The sequence below is a fragment of the Stigmatopora nigra genome, chromosome 1 (assembly GCF_051989575.1).
Source record: "Stigmatopora nigra isolate UIUO_SnigA chromosome 1, RoL_Snig_1.1, whole genome shotgun sequence".
Lineage (NCBI taxonomy): Eukaryota > Metazoa > Chordata > Actinopteri > Syngnathiformes > Syngnathidae > Stigmatopora > Stigmatopora nigra.
Window position 1 is genome coordinate 23,852,628 of NC_135508.1, and position 18,873 is coordinate 23,871,500.

Sequence of the window (18,873 nt, forward strand, 5' to 3'; positions counted from 1 at the left end):
GTTTAGTCTGCTGTGAGACTCATTAAAAGAAAAAAATACAAAGGAAAACACAAGAATGGCCTCATTTGTGTGCATTCTGTTTGTACAGTGAGTAGTGAGTCAGTAAGACCCCAGTTATTGTAAAACTTCAACTGTGACAATGTTGAGAACTCAAAATAAACAAATATATGAATTATGGTCTGGGTTTTGTCATTTTGTTCCTGCCTCCCATGACTGATTCCATTTTATTTTATCAGTTCAACAGTTTTGAAGGAATGCAGTGCAGCACTTTTACTCTAGCGGTGTCAGTACGCCACCTATTGATGAAGTATACAGCTATACACATGAATGTAATTGAACTTTAACATGAAATACTACTACTTCTCTTGTATTTTTTACATGTTACTTCTGTGTTTTGTAGTTCGGCTTGTAGTATGTCAATTTGAAACCCACATAAAAATGTGCTGTAATTCCAGAATTGGAGTACATGTACATTTTGGTATATATCACTGACCAATAATAATTATCTTTATCAAGGAAAAAAAATCCACCAGTTACCAGAGAGAAAAACACACGTACACGCGTGCACACGCACACAAACTTTAACGGTTTAATTTGAAATTTAATTTGGTCTCTATGCAAACTGCATTTTAGGGGTACCACAAACATTTATCTTCCCAACTATTTTCAAGCATTATATTTTTTTCCAACTTATCCTCAATTACATTTCCCCAGAAATGCAGGGTTTTTTGTTTTTGGCATGTGGATTATTTTAAAACCCAATAGAGTGGATTTAACATTTCATCTAATTCTAAAATAACCCAGTAGTGAATATTGTTAGTGCTCCCACAACAAGTATAGTTAGGTTAGCACTGTAGTAGTAAACTGTGTGGGAGCGCATCATTACTTTCTCTCTTTTGGAGATAAAGGTTATCTTTTGTAAACAGGAGGTTTTACTGAATAGTTCAACGCTGCTGCACCAGTCATTACAACACTTCTTCAGTAAATAACATGCATCGGAATGGAAAACTGCACATCTCAATAGAACACAGAACTAGTAAATGCAACTAGAATAGTAAATGTTTTTAGTTTCTTTTTTTAAATCAAGGATGACAACAGAGAAAAGAAGTAACTTCGCTGGGGGTTTGACCGCAAAAGGTTGGTTTTCAAAATGTGTGTGTGTTTGTTTTACTTTTGATTTTAACAATGAAGATTTCAGACATCCTCCAACAAAACCTCTCAATTTGTAATTTCAACATGATGGATACCCAAAATATTTCAATTTTAAAATGGACTGCCATGAGGTAGTAGTGCTTTAAAACTCTCTGGACCAAAAATTCTAACCCTAACCCAAAAGCACTCATACATTAATAAAAAAAAATATGAAACATGATTATACAATGCAAGCCATTCGAGTTGAAATTGATTAGATATCAATGGTAGTGAATAAGTTAAGGGCGACCAGCAACAAAATAACACTTAGATGGAAGGATATTGCAATAAATTTAATCATATTTGCATGTTAAAGATAAAAGACTCAATTAATCATGAGTTATCTGTTAACTTTTCAGACTAGAGAGTTGTCAAACAACCACAGAAATAAAAATAAAAAATCTCAACCAAGATAGCTCAATTTTTCACATTACATTTATTTTTAACACATAAATTCTATTTTTGTTGTTTTTCTATTTTTATTTCCTCGTTTTTTTTTCCTTCGGTTTTTTTTTCTTCGTTTTTCATTTTTCTTTTTTATTTCTGTGCCTAGAAACCAGGGGGGAAAAAAAGTTCAAAACACAGCGCCAGAAATAAATTATTCCGAAAAATTTAGTTTTCTAAAATAATTAAATAAAACAACAACCCCGAAAACAAATTACTGTCTCTTCTTGCATATACGCCATATTTGACACCCAAAAAAGTTGACTGAAACAAGGATACGGCTTATATGCGCACAAATTGGACTTGATAGGCACAAAACTGCAAGGTGACAAAGACGAAACGCTATAATGCAAGACAAAACAGCAGAAATGGTAATAGATTTAAAAATAGAGAAAAGAGATAAAACGCTAAACTACATTTATTTTGACGTCTATGAATGAAATTCAAGAAAAAAAAATTATCTTGCATAAAATGTGAAAAAATTCACTTGTCCCTGCCATTGCTTGCTCAGGGCGCCGCCATCTTTCCATAGTTAAACGTGCTCTGACTGGCCAGATGCTATATATATATATATATATATATATATATATATATATATATATATATATATATATATATATATATATATATATATATATATATATATATATATATATATATATATATATATATATATATATATATATATATATATATATATATATATATATATATATATATATATATATATATATATATATATATATATATATATATATATATATATATATATATATATATATATATATATATATATATATATATATATATATATATATAATATATATATATATATATATATATATATATATATATATATATATATATATATATATATATATATATATATATATATATATATATATATATATATATATATATATATATATATATATATATATATATATATATATATATATATATATATATATATATATATATATATATATATATATATATATATATATATATATATATATATATATATATATATATATATATATATATATATATATATATATATATATATATATATATATATATATATATATATATATATATATATATATATATATATATATATATATATATATATATATATATATATATATATATATATATATATATATATATATATATATATATATATATATATATATATATATATATATATATATATATATATATATATATATATATATATATATATATATATATATATATATATATATATATATATATATATATATATATATATATATATATATATATATATTCATATATATATATATATATATATATATATATTCATATTCATTTGTGGCTTAGAGGTTTGTTCCCCAGACTCCCATGTGGGAGACTGGGGTTCAAATCCTGGTTGGGAAACATTTTGCCTTAGTTATTTCTATGTATTTGTAGTCAAGACCTTCCAATGATAACAAAGGAGAATGTAGCCAAGTTGTGGTGTAGTGGTTAACTCACCTGTCTCTTGTCTGGGAGACCTGGGTTCAATTCCCGGTTGGGACACTTTTTCACTTAGTTGTTTCTGTGTAGTTCTTGTGAAGACACTCAAATGATTACAAAAGTAGTTGTAGACACTTGGTGGGGTAGTGGTTAACTCACCTGTCTCTTGTCCAGGAGACCTGGGTTCAAGTCCCGGTTGGGACACTTTTTCAGTTAGTTGTTTCTGTGTACTTCTTGTCAAGACACTCAAATGATTACAAAGGAAATTGTAACCACTTGGTGGCGTAGTGGTTAACTCACCTGTCTCTTGTCCGGGAGACCTGGATTCAAGTCCCAATGGGGGCACTTTTTCACTTAGTTGTTTCTGTGTACTTCTTATCAAGACACCCAAATGTTGACAAAGGAAAGTGTAGTCACTTGGTGACGTAGTGGGTAACTCACCTATCTCTCGTATGGGAGACCTGGCTTCAATTCCCGGTTGTGACACTTTTTCACTTAATTGTTTCTGTGGACTTCTTCTCAAGACACTCAAATGATTACAAAGAAAAGTGTAGCAAAATTGTGGCCTAGTGGTTAACTCACTTGTCCCTTGTCGGGGAGACCTGGGTTTGAATCCCGGTTGTGACACATTTTCACTTAGTTCTTTCTGTGTACTTCTTGGAAAGACACTCAAATGATTACTAAGGAGAGTGTAGTCACTTGGTTGGCGCAGCGGTTAGATCACTGGACTCCCGTCTCGGAGACCTGGGTTTGATTCCCGCTGTTGTCGTTTGGCTGATCACTACACCATGTAGTCTGGAAAATGGAACAAGACAAAAAACTTTTTAATTTATATTAAACACTTAGTCATATTTTTCAGTAAAACAATTTATTCCGAAATGCCTTTGGCAGTTCGGAAGACAGTTGGAGGGGCCACTTTATGTCGCGTTCTCGAGTCGGCCTTCGGCCGACTCTCGACCGCTTGTCAGTAGTCAACCGGCGACACCGGGGATGGATCCCAGGTCTCCCTGGCTGAAGGCGAGTGAGCAACCCACTACACCAACTCGTGCCCCGCTTATACATGGGTGTTGAAATGTTTTATCCAAGGAAATGGGTGAAACACTTAGTCATTTTTTTCACAAAATGCTTCATCCACCACTTAAGACTTAGACACTTAGGCATTAGAACTTATTCTTTTAACTGAATAATATTGGGAAAATCTTTGCTTGCACTTGGATTTGAACCCAGGACCACAGAGGTGAGAGACTGATGATTTATCCACTGGGCCACCACCCTGTGAGAGATAGCAGTAGTACTTGTAAATTTATCTCATTTATTTACCTGAGTAATATTGGGAAAATTTTTGCAGGTGCTTGGATTTGAACCCAAGACCAAAGAAGCAGGAAACTAATGACTTATCCACTCCACCACTCTCCAATATTAGACAGTAGTATTTGTTATTTTGTCTCTTTTCACACCAAGATCATACTTAGTCCTTTATTGTACCTTCAAGTGGGAAAAGTTAGGTCAAATTACAAAAATTAAAAAAATAATAATAATAAAAATACAAAATATATATATTTTTTAAATTAAATTCAAATTAAGCATTTTTGAAGGGGAATCCCTACTTTGCGGGAGTTCACTTATCGCGGGTGGTCCCGGTCCCCATTAACCGCGATGACCGAGGGAACACTGTATCTCAGAAATACCACATCCGATGATTTTTCTTAAGATTTTCCCTTCAAAGTAACACACGTACTCCCTATTAAAACCATGAATATGGAGGTGAAAATTATGAATCACGGAGGCAGCTAATATGCGAGAAAATACGGTAATTTCAAAACCATCAAGGTATAAGCAAATCTTCCATAGGAGGAACTGTTTAAGTGACTAACAACAGTTAAATCAGATAAATGCATCAGAGCGAAGCCTAAATTTAACATTATTTTTCTTAGTATTCAATGATATTTTCATCATTTGCCAATAAGAACTAAGGTGACCCCCGCCTTGTACCCAAAACTCAGTTGGGATGCACATCCTGCAACCCTTGTGAGGATAAAGGGGTAAAGAAAATGAATGAAAAATGCCAATCAAAACTCGGTACCGGGCCATAGGTTACCTTCATGTCCTAATTTGGACACCCCTGCCGTATAAGGAGTAAGTTTTTGACAACAAATCGATCTTTAATGGTCATAACACCCACATTTATCAACTGTGTGACCTGTTTCATAATTTAAAAACATCTAAATTCCATTGAGTTACATCTTTCTCCTTACTATTGTGCATTCACAGCAAATTGCTTTTCTCACTCTCATTTTGAATGTACTCAACCCACTTTAAATTGTTGAAGAGCGCACTCCAGCTGGTCTGATTGGGTTGAACAAACTGCAATTTGCATTCACCTGCTGCACTTTCACGATTTCTGCCATCCTTCACAAAAATGAGTTCCCTCAAAAGCTCTGCTTCTGCATAAGATTGTGCAGCTGTGACTGACTGACTGTCACGTTCCATTTAATAGCTGGAATAGATTCAAACATCACTGCTTATGTTGGAGTGATGTATCATCCATGACATACTGTGTGACAATGCAAAAATGTAGAAACAATTCTGGATGAAATTCAAGCAGTGGAAAGCAGTAAATAAAAGTAGAGCTGTTTATGAAAATTATTCAAAATAGCATTGAAATTACCTTGACAAGTTAAAAAAAACAAAACAAAAAAAACAAAGAGCATCCAACTTGATATTTAAAAAGTTAAAGGCATTGTCCAAAGTACAGTGGTACCTCTATTTAGGAATACTTTTACATACATTTTCAGGTTTACAAAATCCATTAATGAATTATTGTTCCAATGTACAAAAACAAGGTTAAAGTTATGACATCTCCAAAATGTAAATGCAGCACTTGTTTTATAGCTTGGATTTTCCTAAAAGAAAGCAAATTCTCATTTGTTCCACAGTCCTCCCAAAAAACAATAAACCCTTGAAGATTAAAAAAATGTCCCAATTTTGTATTTAAGATGTGATAAACAGACAACAGAGATTAAATGATTTGAATTTATTGAAATGAATAATAAGCATGCAAAAACATGTTCTATTAGTACAAGTGCATAAGTGTAAGGAGGAAGCTAACGTTAGGCAACAGACACAGAAACATGCACATACACATTTAAACAAGTTCAAAATATGAATTCAAAACAGGTTAGCATTAAATAGCATCTTTTTTGCAGAAAAAAACGACTGTCACTGAATGTCATGCAATTCCTTCCTCTATCCAAAGAAGTAACAGTCTCTCGATCTCATTGTTCAGTGACGACTTCCTTTTGAAATAACAGAGGCCATGCCAAGGAGTAGTCACTTTTACTGCTTTCTTCTGCTTCACTATCATTGTAATAGAAGATGGGTTACGACAGTATTGCCTTGTTATGTCAGTCATGGATGGATAACAGGGCCCGCTTCATTTCATTCTCACCAGTAATTGTAAATAAAGGACAAAGTTGCTTCCACTACTCTCGAAGGACAAAAACAACAACAAATAATACATAAAAACAGACAGTTGTTGTTGGCTGAACCGTAGGTCAGCCGAGTGTAGGAATATTGTCAAGCAGGGCCCAATGCTACCGCGACAATTTAAAAATGATATAATTGGATAACTAGGATCTTGTTTTTGTATATGGGAACAATAATTTGCATATCAAAGGGTTTCGTAACCTTAAAACTTTGTATGTGGAAGCATTCTTAAGTAGAGGCATCACTGTACACAGTCAGTTCAATAAGTACATGAACACCCTCCTATATTGCAAGTTCCCCAAATTATAAATCATGGCGGGATCTGAAATATTCATCATAGCTGCATGTCTTTTAGAGATATCATCTAAAAAGAAAACTCAAGAAATTACAATCTATGTTATTTAATGATTTATTTTGTGTGATACAGGTGCAAATGAGTATTTGAACACCCGTCTATAAGCTACAATTATGATCAATCAAAGAGGTGTTAGTCTGCCTTTAAAGGTCCAATCAGTAAGCCTCAAACTTGTCATATGGCTAAGATCAAAGAGCTGTCCAAAGACCCCAGAGACAAAATCGTACACCCCACAAGGTTGGCAAGGACTAGGGAGAAATTTTCAAACAGTTTGGTTAAAAAAGATCCACTGTTGGACTGGCTCCATACAAGGCATATCTAGGTTCTGGCATGGCCTGGTCAGCCTCTAGACCCAAACCCAATTGAAAATCTTTGAGATCTCAAACTCTTATTTTCTCAGAGACAGCCCAGAGACCTGACTGATCTAGAGAAAATCTGTGTAAAGTGGGACAAAATCTCTCCTTCAGTGTGTGAAAACCTGGTGAAAAACTACAGAAAATGTTTGACCTGTGTTGTAAACATAGGCTACTGTACCAAACATTAACAATGGTTTTCTCAGGTGTTTGAATGCCTAGTTGCAGCTGTATAACACAAATAAACCATTTTAAAAAAAATATTCATTATGATTTCTGGAATTTTCTTTCTAAATTATCTCTAGATAGGCATAATTTATAGTTGCTTGTATTATTTAGTGGTCAAAAGGCACTATAAAATCAATACACTTTCCAAATATTTCTAATGAGTATGTCAGTGGTGAAACTGAGTTGGACCAAGATGGAGGAAAATAGAAGTGCACAAATGTAAGGTTTTAATGACAAAAAGGCACTACAAAATAAAACCTTCAACACAAAAAGCAGGGAATAAGTAACAAACCAAAACTTATGAGGTGAAAAACCACAGTGAGAACTTAAACAAGACATAGACAGGGATTTGAAAAGACAATTAGACACCTGGGACACACGAGGGAAGACAAGCAGGAAAGACATAGAAAGGTGAAACTAATGGGTAATCACATGGACACTAAAAAGGTAAATGCCCAACCCACCAAAAATACAATATTACTCACTAGCACCAACGACAAGAGCAACGATGTTGATGTCAAAATGAAAGTTCATATTTTTTCAAAAGAAATCATCTGAATGAATAATCAGTATGTAGAGTAAGAGTAGCAATCACTTCTTCCTAATACATGATATCGTTCACTCTCGCCACTAATAATTAAAATGTCTGAATGATATCTTCACTAAATTGAAAAAATGTTGTCAATGTTTTTTTTGTCATCTTCCAGGATGCTCTCTGGTCCAAGACTAGTACTCCCTCTGCTCTGGGCCACTCTGGACACAGCATCCTCTCTTGGGCAGGCATGCCTGTGCACCATCCTTCAGCCTGCTGGTCTGCTAGTCAACTGCACCTCTAATGACCTTTTGGAGTTGCCTCCTCTTCCATCAGACACCACTGAGCTCCTAGTGCAGGGCAATGGCATCACCACTATCCCTTCTGGTCTATTTGACAATCTACTAAGCCTTCACAGTATCTCCCTTGCTGGTAATCCTTTCCACTGTGATTGCAGCATTGAATACCTCAGGAACTGGCTGGTGAGAAACAGGGCGGCAGTCTCCCAGGAGCCCACCTGCTTTAGTCCCAGCTCTGTGACTCAGAAGCCCATCACAGAACTCACCAATGATTACTTTATTCAGTGTGGCCCAAGAGGCTTCAGTAGTAGCACCTCTGTTATTGTGATGATTCTAATCCTCTGCTGCATCATTATTCTGCTTCTGTGGAGCCTGAGTCTGGCCAAAAATTGTAGCTTCACTCTTAAAATTGAAGAAAAACACATGGGACTCAAGGCCAACTCTCTAAGCCCATTGAGAAGGAGACATAGAACAAGACTTACTTCTCTCAATGACAATTTTTATCTTCACACAGAGGGACAAAATAGGCATTCTGCCAACTTGGCAGAAAAGAAACAATACTAAGATCAAGGCTACCCGAGAAGCTGAGCTGGACACATTTCAAGAAAACACTACAAAGGTCAACAAGAAAAGTCTTGACTGAGGATATGTATATTAAAAACACATCTATTGCTTCGGGTGCCAGTACAGTGTTATATGGAACTACAACTATCAGTTATTGAAGTAATAGATGGATCTAGCCATGAATTATTTTGTTGTTGTGTTGCAGAATAACCTAAATGAACTGAATGATCAAAAACTAATTTGACATTCTGTATTAATGAACAAATTACATTGACTATTCCCAATTTCATACAAATTTTAACCTTTTTTCACTGATGCATATGGAAGTGTTTCGTACAAACTCAATCAATGTAATGTACCGTAGGTACATTTAGCATTCGCAATGTATACCGACATTAAGTAGTACTTGAACTATATCGGCTAATATAGCGATTAGCCACCCGTAAATAGCCTCGTGCTGATTGCTATTTAGGATATTTACACTCAAACAATAGTGTAACCGCTATAATAATATTCAACTTCCAGGACTATATTTCTTCAGAATTCTCCAATCAGACATGGTTTAGTAAAATAATATCTTAGAGGGGCGGCTTGGCAGGTGAATGGTTAGCGCTCTGGGGTCCTGGGTTTGAATCCAGGTCCGTCCACCTGTGTGGAGTTTACATGTTTTGCCTAGGTCTGCATGGGTTTTCTCTGGGTACTGCGGTTTACTCCCACATTACAAAAGCCATGCGTAGTAGGCTGGTTGGGCACTCTAAACTAGGGCTAAGGAACCTATGGCTCTAGAGCAGGGGTGGGCAAACTTTTCGGCCTGGGGGCCACATTGACTTTAAAAATTACCATAAAGATACCATACATATAAAAAAACTGCATCCGTTAACAGTACATATGAAACATAAACAGAAAAAAAGGACTAAAGTATTAACATACTCGTCACTCATCATTAAAGTAAAAAGTATAAAGTACAAAGTAAAGTAAAAAGGAATGTATTAAGAAATATTAAAATGTGATTTAAAAAAGGTAGAGGTGCTGTAAAACATATAAAACAAATAAGAGTGGACAGAGCTACTGCCACTGGCTTCTGGGTAACGGCACCATGTTGGGGGAAAAATAAATCATTATTTGGACGTCAGCGGGCCGGATTAAAAGGCCTAGCGGGCCGGATGTGGCCCGCCGGCCGTATTTTGCCTATGTCTGCCCTAGAGCAGTTTACTTTTGTTTAATTTTTTTTTTTTTTTCAAATTCAAGATATATAAATTCCTTGCAGCTTTGATTGGCCAAGCAATGTCCTGTGATAATATGCAACCAGTGATGGTCAAGCGGGGTATTTTATCGTGAATGGACATGAGTCGGTCTCTTGACCTCTGTGCCAGAGCCTCCACCGAACCCGACTCATCGAACCCAGGTAAAGAACCACTGCCTTAGAGCCGAATATGGCGCTCTATCCTCAAAGGGTCGCAGGAGGTACTGGAGCCTATCCCCTGCTGACTTTCGGGCAGGAGGCGGGGGACATCCTGAATTGATGTCCAGGCAATTGCAGGGCACGGGGAGAAAGACAACCATTCAGTCACACTCATACCTCGGGGCAATTTAGTGTGTCCAACCAGCTTACCATGCATGTTTTTAGAATGCGGGAAAAAAAACCCACACAGGCTTGAGAGAACATGCAAACTCCACACAAGTGGACCGACCTGGATTTTGAACCCAGGACCCCAGAACTGTGACGTGCTAACCACTCATCCACCGGGCTACTGTCTTATGATTTTTGTATAATATTTTGTGTTAGAAGCCTGCTATGCTTGTTCACAATGTTCACGGGAGGAGTTTCAATGTGGCCATGGTAGACGAGAATTGTCACATTCACTCTTATCATCTGAGGTGGTTCTATGGTCATAAATCAATAAAACTAAACATTAAAACCCACTGTTATTATGCAGCTCTAATTTAACAAATGATAGAAACAGCAAAATTGTAATGCAAAGCTTATTTCGAATCATTACTTGAGTTAATGTAGTAATCGTTTCAGCACTGATATTTTGTTTAATAGGCATTCCAGTGGAAGGAATACATAATTGTAAATGCCAACTTGACCCAATATTATAATCTCCATTCCTGTTGAAAACTAATGTCTGAAAAGGTTACATTGATTTTGTTATCCAGTATCACAAAATGATTATATAATGAAACATACAAAATAAATAATGAGAGCTTCATATGATTGCTGTTTAAAAACAAGAGTAGACAGGCTTGCAGTGATTCAGTCTATTTTCTGGAGTTGACAGTATTTATAATGGATGAAACACGACAAAAGGTGAAATAAGGACTACAAGAAAATATTTTTGAGAATAGCTTGTTATATGTAACTGAACAGATTTAGATAATAAGATGAAAACACTGGCCAAATCTCTCACAACTATGCACGATGCAGAACTACTCAGGGAGAATATTGCACATACAACAGTTTGTTCTTTCAGAACAGGTTTCTCAGTCATGCATAGATTTTTAAGGGCTACAATATGTAAACGATTGAAACCCTAAAAGGTGGCTTCAACAAAAAAAAAACGTCCTTCATGTGGTACTCAGTAAAATTTTCAAATAAATAATGTGGTTATCTTGTGTTATGTAATCATGAAGTTGAAACAAATATTTAGCAGTCTAAAACAATGCTGTAGTAAAATTTTCAAATAAATAATGTGGTTATCTTGTGTTATGTAATCATGAAGTTGAAACAAATATTTAGCAGTCTAAAACAATGCTGTTCCACAAAAAAGAACAGGGCAGTCTAAAACAAGGCAATTTCACACACAAAAAAAAAAGAACAAGGCAGTCTAAAACATGGCAATTTCACAAAAAAAACAACAGGGCAGTAAATGTAACCCCCGCTCGTTCCCCCACAAAAAAAGAACAGGCAACTAGCCTTAGCTTACCCCAACAGAAGATTACCTTTTTCTAATATCTGTCCTACTACTGAGTGTGTGACAAATATTTCAAAGACCTGTGTGATTGTTAAACAACGTACACTGTAACAGGTAGGAGTCCACAAACCATCATTCCTTACTTGGGTACAAACTTTTCTTTCTCAAAAATGAGCTCAACAGCTTCGGCCACATCCTGCACAATGTAACCTGGCTCAACCAGTGCTGGGTCAAAGCGAAAGTCTCGGTGACCGTGAAACACAGTCTCTTTGATACAGCGACTCGCGTCAGATGGCACCTCTGCTGTAGGGTTGTAGACACCAGTGCAGACCAAGACAGACTTGCAGGAAGTGGCGGCAGGTATTGCAAACTCACTCTCCCACATGTTGTCAACAAAATCCTCCGTGGGCACCGTGGTGGCAGAGCCTGTGGCAGTAGCCATCTTGGAAATCGCTTTTGGGCCCTTCCTTGAAACTCCTACTTCCAGGGAGCGGTTGTACAAATTAGCGCCATAGATGTCAGTCATTAGATTATCCCTATAAATAACAGGGGATTATTCAGTACCTTTGGAAGTGGTAAATCATTTGTTAGTTTTGATATGCAAGAACAAGGAGAAAGTAATCATTATTACTTAATACCGTATATATTCGAGAATAACGGCACCATAATTTGTGACCAAAAAATGGTATAACATTTTAGTTTTTTGTTTTTTTCAAATCACACCAAGGATTGCACCAGTACTGGTAACTGGCAAATGGTGAACACGTGTCACCATGACAAAACATTTATTCACAACCAATGTTCACTCTAAGCTGCACGCATGCGCAATTGCGTACTACTCTCGCGTTCTCTGCGAAATTAATTCGATAACTGTTTATTAAAAAATGACATCAAAGGGAAATTGCAATGTTGACGTTATTGTCGTGCAGTGTTGTAACTAGACATAATTAGGGGTCACACCGGCCCCCAACTCTGAAAAGGGGGGAGTAAGAGTTGGAGGGGCGGATTTCGTAATTTGCTATAAACTGGTGTAGTAAACTATATATATAAATGCATGAATAATTGTAAACAAAAAAAGATTTTCAGCACCATTGGTTTCAAATTGATGTTATTTCGTTCAATGAATATTTTGTTTTTATAAAATTAAATAATGACAATAAGAATAACAAATGGCTCCTTATTTACTTCAAAGTGACATTAAGTCTTGTGAACATTCACTCCATGTTTTGAGGAGGAAGACTTCCCATACATAACAAATGGCTCCTTATTTACTTCAAAGTGACATTAAGTCTTGTGAACATTCACTCCATGTTTTGAGGAGGAAGACTTCCCATACATAAATGCCTCAGAGAGGATTCCACCTTCTTTAAATTGTGAGATTAGTGAGCTCCAATGTATTGCTTGAAGTCGTTATCAACCATAACAATTTTCATTCCAGGGCGGCCATCTAGTGCCTTTGTCACTTTTTATTAGGGGAAAAGGTGACATTTTTAGATTTCTCTCTATAAAATGGTGGCCACTTCCGTAAGTAATACTGTGGTGTGTTTTTTTTTCTTTTAATATTACACTTTTTTGTATGTCTTACCCTATAGCATAGAGGGACGTGATGGGATGCTTCCACTGCCTCTGCATAGCCAGCCCTCGGATAAGAAACTCTGCAAAATGGTAGGTCAGCTCACTTGGTTTCCCCATCAGAGCCTCATACTTGAGGTCTTTGCCTGTGATCTTCTTATATATATTCTCTAAGCACACGAGAAATGTGCCATGGCCAAATCTTGATCCAGAATAAGGGGAGAAAAACAGATTAACATTCTTTGAAACAATTAATCCTAATCGATGAAATTTGCTGAACGGAGACATTTATTTACCTTGGAGACTGTGCCTCGGCCATCCACATCAAATCCATGTTGCAAGCCAACAGCGGCAGGTGAGGTATATTTTGGGCTTGATGAAGGCTGCCGAGATTGCCGTTAGTGAGCAAAACATCAATGATGAGCTGTAGATTGGTCTCCCATCGAATTGGCTCCCCAAATAGAACCACCGCTGCATGGAAGGAATTAGATCAACAAAAGAAATCTTGACAACCTGGTATGATGAATAAATTATGAAAATGTGACATCAAAATTCCGTAGGATGATCTTTTTAGGCCTTTTAGAGAAAAAACACTCACCCTCAACCTTAGGTAGGTTACCTACAGGATTAGACTGCAAAGAAAGAAAATTGACTCAATGAACATCATTCAATTTTTTTTCTAGATACCCATTTAATGACTAGGATTCTGAAACGAACAACAAAAACAAAGTGCTGTATGTCATGCACACCACCCGTCTTAAAATATTATTAGAATAACAAATTAAAACATTTAAAGCCTATTTTACTGTACTTTACCGTTTTGTCAATATAATGACGCATAGAAAACAGTACTTTTTAGGTGATTGCTCTCAAAGGTTTGAGAACCACTTTTATAGAATAAACTAATAATACAAGTGATAGAGGGTCACCAAGGCAACAATTGATAAGGGCCTATCTTACTGTCAAAGACCTCACAGAAACTGCCACAGTTGATCAGTGTTTGTGACCGCAGGAGGAATTCAGGAGACCAAAATGTAGGTTTTGCTCTTATCAGGGTTTTGCAAAGAGCAATTTACACAGAAGTCACTGTTATGTCTTCATGGTGCACAGGGTCTGCCATACAGTCCCTCAGTTATCTAAAATAGTGGGTCAAATGCTGTTATGCAATCATTGTGATCATCTCACCGGTAGTTTCGGTCTCCTGTTGTGGTCCACCATGTCTAAAAGTGGGAATGATTCTCTCAGCATGTCAATACTGACGACGTTATTGAAACCAAGACTGGGGAAAGAATAATCAGGGTACACAGCAATAAAGCTACCCTTATTTAAACACTTTAAAAGCCCACAAATATATGATTGTTACTTTTTTGCAATTTCCAGAACAGGTCCTTGACCGGAAACCAGCACACACTTGTCATGGAATTTCTTGAACATCCTCAATGGACTGTGAGACATAATGACTTGATCTTGTGTGATCTGTGCCATGGATAAAGATTCAAAGGTTAATTGTGTGGGCAATAATAAATTACACAATTATCACAGCACCATGTTTGGATGAACAATCAACATACTTGTACTCCAAGAATGTGTGAAAGCTGGTCTGCTTTTGTTTGCCTTAGACAATTCCCTGCATTTGTCACGAAAACCAGTGGCACCACAAACTGTCCTCGTGAATCCACCAACTTCTCAAATGCATTTTTAGCAGCAGGGATCAGCCTTCTTCCCCGAAGCAGCACGCCATCAATGTCAAACAATACACCAAAGCTTGGCTGCGGCTATGAAAAAAATAACATACTAAGAATCACATTGTATGAAGTCGTGAAAACAATTGCCCTTTATTCAAAATACATCACATTATCTTTATTAAGAAATGAAGTGTGATCTATAACAAATTGCTGACAAATATTGGTAGGCTTTTTCAGTATTTTGAGATGACCAAAAAATTATATGTACACTTCATTTATGAAAAGTATTTAATATATATAGTATAGCATGTAAGTTATTCTTATAATGAACTTGTATACACAGTGACAAAATTGTGCAGTTGGTTGTAAAGAGAAACTAGTGTGATAACAGTACAGATCTGAGTCCTAGATTCACCACCTGCTATTACTACTAGGCTGATGTCCCATTTTCCACGCAACAGGTCATGTGTTAAGTATTTTAATCAGGCACGGGAAATTCAGATGCTGGCTTGCAATTTTTGTAATATGGTCCCATTTCGTGTCACAGTACTATGGAACTGCTTTTATGCATTATAACAGCACCCTTGCCTTAAAAATTTGTGCTTCACTGATGGTAAACAAATGGAAATATAAGTGAAGCAAACATACTGCTTCCAGAATTACGTTTTTCCCGCGCAATCTCTTGACTTCTTCATGGCACTACTCTGAGAAAGGAGGAACAATGTGGCCCGGCGGACGGCCCAGCGGATGATTGGTTAGCGCGTGGCCTCACAGAGGGGGGGACATGAGTTCAAATCCAGTTCGTTCCAGCTGTGTGGAGTTTGCATGTTCTCCCCGGGCCTGCGTGGGTTTTCTTCAGGTACTCCAGTTTCCTCCTACATTCCAAGGACATGCACGGTGGGCTGATTGGACACTCGTGACCGGACGTTTGGTCGCTGGTCTTTTGGGCGCCGGTCAAATGTACTTGGATATTAAACAGTACTTAGATATTAAACTCTCAATCATGAATATAATTTTGAGAGCTGGCTTCAACAGTTAACTCTCCGTCACCATTTTACCGGCGACCAAAAGACCAGCAACCAAACGTCCGAGCACCGGACACTCGAAATTGCCTCTAGGTATGAGTGTGAATGGTTGTTTGTCTCCTTGTGCCCTGCGGTTGATTGGCTCGCCACCAATTCAGGGTGTCCCCTGCCTCTGGCCCAAAGTCAGCTGGCATAGGCTCCAGCACCCCCCATTACTCTAGTGATGATAACGCGGTTCAGAAAATGAGATGAGAACTAATCAGTGCATTCTGCATCCCAAGCAGGTTGATATATTGATAGACCTAACAGCCTACAGCATATTAGATATACATCTCTTCAATTTAGCACCGAATATTAAGTGAAAATAAAATAAGGGTGTAAAAATGTGTCAATACGGTAATGCATCACAATACTTTGACTCGCAGGACGATATCGATATGCTCCCGCCAATAATCGATAGTTTAAAAATATATGTAAAGGAATCAACCTACAATCTATATCACCATTACGAACAATGATTGGCTGTTTGTATTGCAAATGTGTAATACTGGTTGTAGGAAGCAACAGAATCCGCATCCTTAGACTGAAACGCTTGAGTGACATGATGGAACACATTGCTGCGCTGCGCCAAAATAACTTTGCCGTCAGTGTCGCTTGTTTTGGGGTAGAGTGACATGTCCTCTAATTCTGGTCCCCGCCAGGGAACATGCCAAAATGTTTAAGCGTAAATTTAAACGAAACATCGGCTAAATACGGACGAAAATTGAATGGGCATTTGAACAAACCCAGAATCGCCTTGTCAAAAGCGTATTGTTATTAGGCAGAGACCGAACTCAGTAACGGCTCCAACCGTACCTTGTTGCTATTGGTTCCGCAAAACCCGCAGCGAGAACCGACAACCGCAGCAATTGGTCTCGCGTGACGGCTGCCCCGGGAGCACAGGCCCCGGTACAACGGCAGGAGTGCCCTCATTGTACTATCGTCTAGCTGACCTAGAAGAACGACTGAGCGTGGAAGAGACAGCTAGCTCCAGTCGCTTGTTTTCGCATCTGACGTTCTCTCCTCTGATGCGACTCGGCGAGGCCCTGTACTGTCACGTGACGTCGAGTGATCCAACCAGAAGGGGGGGCGGAACCCATGCTAGCCCCAACCCTGGTTTGAACAAACAGCTCATATGTAGAGCTCTGCAGCCATTTTAGAGATAGGACAATACACACAGGTCTTCGTGATATAATGTGTGTTAATCTTAATGTGTTGTTTAATCATCAGACGTGACCAAAAGGCTACCTTTGTGTCGAATCACTCCCTCCACTCGGGTTCTTCATTTTGGTGCATGGAATGTGCTGCTTGCTTCTCGTTTGTGGCAGTGGAAAGAATTTGACTAGGAAACCTGAGAAGTCTTAATGTCTATAACATGTCCGAATGTCTTAACGCTATGAGGTTCATTAACAAGTTCTATTGAGCAATGTGTGTGAAAATGTTTTGGCCAATAGCACAGACCAACCAACACCCGCCCGAAATTATTTATAGTTTTTGGAAAGAAAATGGCGACTCATCTGGCTTCCTAATGCACTGATGCAGCTGATAACAGGCTAACCATCGAGTCTGTCATAGTGCTGCTAGTGAACCACTATATTCACACTATACAAGTAAAGGTGAACTTATTTTACTAATTTAAGTTTCCTCCAACTTCATTAGAAAACTACTGGGCATTTATTTCTAGTCTAAAAAATGCCCACTACTTGAGTATTTAACAAGCTCCAAAAATTAACTAGCTGGTCCTTATGTTCATTGCACTAGTAAACAAGTGGAATTAAAAAGTTCAACTAGGGTGCACGTTGCAGCTTGCTTAGAAACTAGTGTACTAGTAGTCATGATACTAGTGAACTAATCCAGAGATTACCAACCGCTGTGCCGGTGATGAGTGATGGTCAAGTGTGCCTCAAGAATTTACAAGGATTGTAATATTCCGAGAGAAAAATCTTAATATTACCTGATTTAAATCAAACTATGAGGAGATTCAAATAAAAAAGGACAAACATTAAATCACATATTGTATGATTACAAGATTCAAATCGTAAAATGTTGAAATTTAAGTGTATTTTGTTGCTTATTTCTACATAACGTGAAATGGAACTTTCAGAGTCCCACTTTTGTTGACATTGTACGACCACAAAACTTCTCTTTGCTTAATGTTAGGAGATTGAAGTAATATTGGGAGTAAAAGAAGTCGTAATGTTATGAGATTAAAGTTGTTCTCGTCTTTACATAACTTGAATCGGAAGTTGTTTGGTTTCAAGGCATCAACTTTTGGCAAAGTAAAGTCAGTGGTAGCACAACATTCTTTTTCACACCGTATTAGATAATTTAAGAAATATTGGGAGTAAATCAATAACTTGTGAAATAAAATATGATACATTACCTATTTTTACATTGGGTTGTGTAAAAATGTTGGAAGTTTTTGGGATTCATATAATTCCCGTTGATAAAACTTTGATGAGAACAAGTTTATATTAGGCGATAGTTTTAAATGAGAAGATTCTCAGACAGTGGTGTGCCTTGAGATTTTTTCAATGCAAAGTGGACTGCAGCCCAAAAAAGGTTGGGAAACTCTGAAGTAATTGACGCTTTTAAGATTGCTAACAAGTGGAGTGTAAATCTACTGGTAAACAAGAAGGTATTTTGTATGTGTAGTGTCTACTAGTTGGACTGTTTAAAGCC

General features: G+C 36.9%; 2 protein-coding genes across 2 annotated transcripts; one reads left to right on the forward strand and one right to left on the reverse strand.

Annotated features, from left to right (window-relative positions):
• The first annotated feature begins 995 nt into the window (after window positions 1–995).
• Window positions 996–9,220, forward strand: gp9 (glycoprotein IX platelet). Its single transcript, XM_077723490.1, has 2 exons — window positions 996–1,137; window positions 8,268–9,220. The coding sequence occupies exon 2, from the start codon at window positions 8,269–8,271 to the stop codon at window positions 8,953–8,955; it is 687 nt and encodes a 228-aa protein (XP_077579616.1). The 5' UTR covers window positions 996–1,137; window position 8,268; the 3' UTR covers window positions 8,956–9,220.
• A 2,540-nt stretch (window positions 9,221–11,760) lies between these two features.
• Window positions 11,761–17,241, reverse strand: LOC144205527 (haloacid dehalogenase-like hydrolase domain-containing 5). Its single transcript, XM_077729947.1, has 8 exons — window positions 17,008–17,241; window positions 15,014–15,217; window positions 14,806–14,918; window positions 14,628–14,721; window positions 14,041–14,074; window positions 13,739–13,913; window positions 13,456–13,644; window positions 11,761–12,406 (listed from the first exon to the last, which is right to left on the reverse strand). The coding sequence occupies exons 1-8, from the start codon at window positions 17,122–17,124 to the stop codon at window positions 12,010–12,012; spliced, it is 1,323 nt and encodes a 440-aa protein (XP_077586073.1). The 5' UTR covers window positions 17,125–17,241; the 3' UTR covers window positions 11,761–12,009.
• Between the last annotated feature and the right edge of the window lie 1,632 nt (window positions 17,242–18,873).

Excerpts from the sequence above, each read along its gene's own strand:
- LOC144205527 (XM_077729947.1), bottom strand. The coding sequence starts at position 17,124 with ATGAGGGCACTCCTGCCGTTGTACCGGGGCCTGTGCTCCCGGGGCAGC. Across the intron at positions 14,075-14,627 it reads ACAGGAGACCGAAACTACCG|TCTAATCCTGTAGGTAACCT; the intron begins GTGAGATGATCA and ends CTTTCTTTGCAG. Across the intron at positions 13,914-14,040 it reads TAACCTACCTAAGGTTGAGG|CGGTGGTTCTATTTGGGGAG; the intron begins GTGAGTGTTTTT and ends CCTTCCATGCAG.
- gp9 (XM_077723490.1), top strand. The coding sequence starts at position 8,269 with ATGCTCTCTGGTCCAAGACTAGTACTCCCTCTGCTCTGGGCCACTCTG.